Source organism: Chaetura pelagica, unplaced genomic scaffold (genome assembly GCF_000747805.2).
Source record: "Chaetura pelagica isolate M959 unplaced genomic scaffold, ChaPel_1.0 scaffold234, whole genome shotgun sequence".
Lineage (NCBI taxonomy): Eukaryota > Metazoa > Chordata > Aves > Apodiformes > Apodidae > Chaetura > Chaetura pelagica.
Window position 1 is genome coordinate 1,223,633 of NW_009952967.1, and position 3,767 is coordinate 1,227,399.

At 44.0% G+C, this 3,767-nt stretch overlaps 1 protein-coding gene across 1 annotated transcript in view; it reads right to left on the reverse strand.

Annotated features, from left to right (window-relative positions):
• UBR4 (ubiquitin protein ligase E3 component n-recognin 4) overlaps positions 1 to 3,767 on the reverse strand; it is an 81,786-nt gene that overhangs the window by 73,555 nt on the left and 4,464 nt on the right. The window contains 7 exon segments of the mRNA XM_009995794.1: positions 234 to 351; positions 856 to 993; positions 1,083 to 1,182; positions 1,894 to 2,084; positions 2,241 to 2,300; positions 2,531 to 2,655; positions 3,631 to 3,755. Coding sequence (XP_009994096.1) covers positions 234 to 351; positions 856 to 993; positions 1,083 to 1,182; positions 1,894 to 2,084; positions 2,241 to 2,300; positions 2,531 to 2,655; positions 3,631 to 3,755 — 857 coding nt within the window.

Genomic DNA, 3,767 nt, shown 5'->3' on the forward strand with positions numbered 1-3,767 from the left:
AAGAAGAAATCATTTCCACTCTCCTCTTAAGCAAATACTGCCAAATCTCAGCCACTCTGGATTCAGTTTACACACAATGACTTCTGCCAAACTGATCTTACGAACTGCTTCATACTTTCAGCATGGCATGCCATGACAGCCCAAGAAGGCACAAACCCAGCAGCCAGGTTTCCACTAAATTTGAAAGATGGTGGAAAATCCTGACTTCAGTTGCTGGCTGCAAACTTTCTTACCTTGGCTGCTGTCCTCCTCAGTGCTGCTAAAATCATCCTCGTAGTAAGTATTAGAATCAGTGGAGGCACTTGCATCACTGCTCATGGAGCCCTTCCTCTGGCGCTGCAGGACACAAGCCTTGGAAGAACAGCAGGACAAGTTCAAATTTAGAATTATGGAAGGGAGGAATTTGGAAACTTGAGTATCTAATGCATTTTCATTTTCTTCTAGCAAATTTGGCTCAATTTATTAACAGTTTTCCAAGGCTTCTCACCTTTAAGTTCTATTAAAAATGACACAGGATGGTTGAAATGAAATAATCTAGACTAAGCTTGTAAGCAAGACTTCAAGGAACATCTTTAACATAAAAGCAACTGTTTCCAATCTTCACACTAAAGTTCTTTCAACTTCTCACTAAACTCAGAAGTTTCACTGGGCTTACAGAAAAATGTTCTTAGAACAAGTTTGTCAAATTTACATCTCTGAAAAGAAGACAGAGAGAGGCCCCAGCTGACAGCTCTTAAAGAATCCAAAATTCTTCTGAGCACAGTCACAGTTTGCAAAATGAGGATTTTCCATGCAGGTGACACTTGGCAGGAGGGGTCAGCCACAGAAGTTCTCTAGCTGTGTGCCAGGTCCTACCTTTCTGTAGGAAGTAGAGAGCAAAGTCAGCAGCAAATTAGTGAGTGGCACAGAATCGATCAGGCGCTGAATTCTCTGGATGGATGTGCTTTGAGCCATGACATCCAGCACTGCTGGTGGCCCATCACTCTCCCAGCCCTGGAGGACAGCATGGAAAAGAGGATTTCGAGTGTGCTTCTGGGGAGGAGGCAAAATGGTTCACAAGAACGTTGTTGATACCTACACACCTTGTGCAAGGCCTCCACCTGCAGATCTTGAAAGAGGGATGACAACAATTTGATAGCATGATTTGCCAGCACCACTGACAGAACACCAAACCCTTGGTGCCTGCAGAAGTAGAAAGGACAGTGTCATTTCAAGGGGAAAAAAAAATATATATATATTGCATGAAGTGACTGCTTTGCTGAACTGAAGAACACAGCTTCTGGAGCTCTCAAAATAAGAAGGACATGGAGCTCTTGAAGCAAGTCCAGAGGAGGCCACAGACATGACCCAAGGGCTGGAGCAGCTCTGCTCTGGAAACAGGCTGGGAGAGTTGGGGTATTCAGCCTGGAGAAGAGAAGGCTCCAGGGAGACCTTAAAGCACCTTCCAGTGCCTGAAGGGGCTCCAGGAAAGCTGGGGAGGGACTTGGGACAAGGGCAGGGAGGGTTGGGGGAGATGGTGTTAAGTTGAAAGAGGGGAGATTTAGATTGGACATTAGGAAGAAATTCTTCCCTGTGTGGGTGATGAGACACTGGAATAGATTGCCTAGGGAAGCTTTGGCTGCCCCATCCCTGAAGTGTTGAAGGGCAGGTTGGATGGGGCTTGGAGCAACCTGGTGTGGTGGGAGGTGTCCCTGCCCATTCAGGGGGTTGGAACTAGGTAATCATTAAGGTTCCTTCCAACCCAAACCCATCTATGATTAACTGTGATTCTTTTCAAGAATCAACACTTGAACTAAAAATGGAGATAAAAATCTCAAGAGACCAAGAAGCGAGTTCTCACTGGGCATGGTTAGATACATGGACAACGATTCCTTCAGTGAAGTATTTACATACCCTTTCCCAGGTCCCAGTTTGGGAGACCCAACACCCTCCTTAGTACGAGCAATAATGTCTCTGACACGAAGAGCAGCCAATGGATCTTTCTCCTTCCCCTTATCAGCCAAGGCTGTGGGGCTGAGGTTCAAGATGAGGAAGAGGCTGTTTAGCAGACACCAAGCCCCGAGCAGCTGGAAGTTCTGATAATGCTATCATCCCAGAAGTCAAAAAGAGGAAAAAAAAAACAAACAAAAAACAAAACCAAACAAAAAAACACACCAAAAAGACAAACTAGTGTCAATCCAAATGCAAAAATACACGAGCACAAATACAGGGAAAAAAGCTTCCTGAGATGTAAATCTTACCTCACCCCCTGCACGGCGTGAATTGCTGATGGCTTGTCCAATCATTTCATAAATTTCAAGCTGTAAATAGATGAAAAAAACATGGTAATGTTTAAATGCTGCACTGGGCAATAATAAACCACCACACACACTTTAAACTGCCCCCATACAATTGTATTTTGCCCCATTCCTTCCTTTATCAACAAGACTAATCCCCAGAAATAACAGCCACATACTGCAATCCAAATCAATCCAAATTCTTCACTTGCCAAGAATGAACACAACAACAAACACTCTTCCCATCTACTTACACATTTCTGTACAATAGTAGCAGCATCATTTTCATAGTCTTCCTCTTTGGAACTTGTTGACCCAGTTCGTACCTGTTGAGTGCTACCCACATGCAGGATGGCCATGCAGGTTGCCACACTCACACCTGACGGAAAACAAGTGGAGGGAACACTCCTGTTAAGAGTCAATCTTGGGACTTCATGTTCCTATCTGGCCCATTAAAAGAAGTGGTATCAAACATGCCCATAGTCTTGATGGAGCTGGGAATGCTCAGAGTTGACAAATTAAAAAGTCTTTCTGAAGTAGACCCAAAAGAATCAATTTTTTTCCTATGAGAAACGGGTGAGAACAATCAGAGAAGTAAATGTTTTGCCATCTAACTCAACACCATTTTAAAGGCAATCTTCATAAATGTCTGCCACATCTCTTGAAAATCATACCCACACCAATTAAACACCAGGATTCTGGTGCACTTAACACCACTCCTGGGAAACCAGGTTGATTTGGGAGTCTAAACAATTAAGCTGAGGCCATAAGAATTGCAAAAATGTATTATGCTTTGAACAAAAATTTATAAAAAAGAGCTGATATTACAGGCTATTAATATGATGTTGAGTCACTCAGTCTTTCAGATACTGACAGGAACATTTGCAGAATATAGCAGTATTTCTAAGTCACTATAACAATCATCATATTAACACAGTTGCTAGACTAAGCAGAATGGCTGCTTTCAAATCATGGAATGATTTGGTTTTGAAGGGACCTTAATGAGAATCTAGTCCCAAACCCCCTGCATGGGCAGGGACACCTCCCACCACACCAGGTTGCTCCAAGCCCCATCCAACCTGCCCTTCAACACTGCCAGGGATGGGGCAGCCAAAGCTTCTCTAGGCAACCTGGGCCAGTGTCTCACCACCCTCACAGGGAAGAATTTCTTCCTCATGTCCAACCTAAATCTCCCCTCTTCCAGTTTTAATCCATTCCCCCTTGTCCTCTAGCTCCTCTTCCTCCTGAGACAAAAAAGTTACTTGTGGGTTGAGCCTCAAATATGCAGGTAACCAAGCAGAGATAAAGTGAGAGCAACCTAAAGCTCCCAAGAAAATACAGGAAATCCAATCACCTGCATAGAGACAGCTGAGAGCAAGAACAGTCACATCTTGGAGACGTGTGGGTGTCAGGGGCTCCAGGACAGGCAGAGACAGAGTATCCAGTGCCATGGTCACATCTATTACCAGTGAATGAAACCTACAGACACAA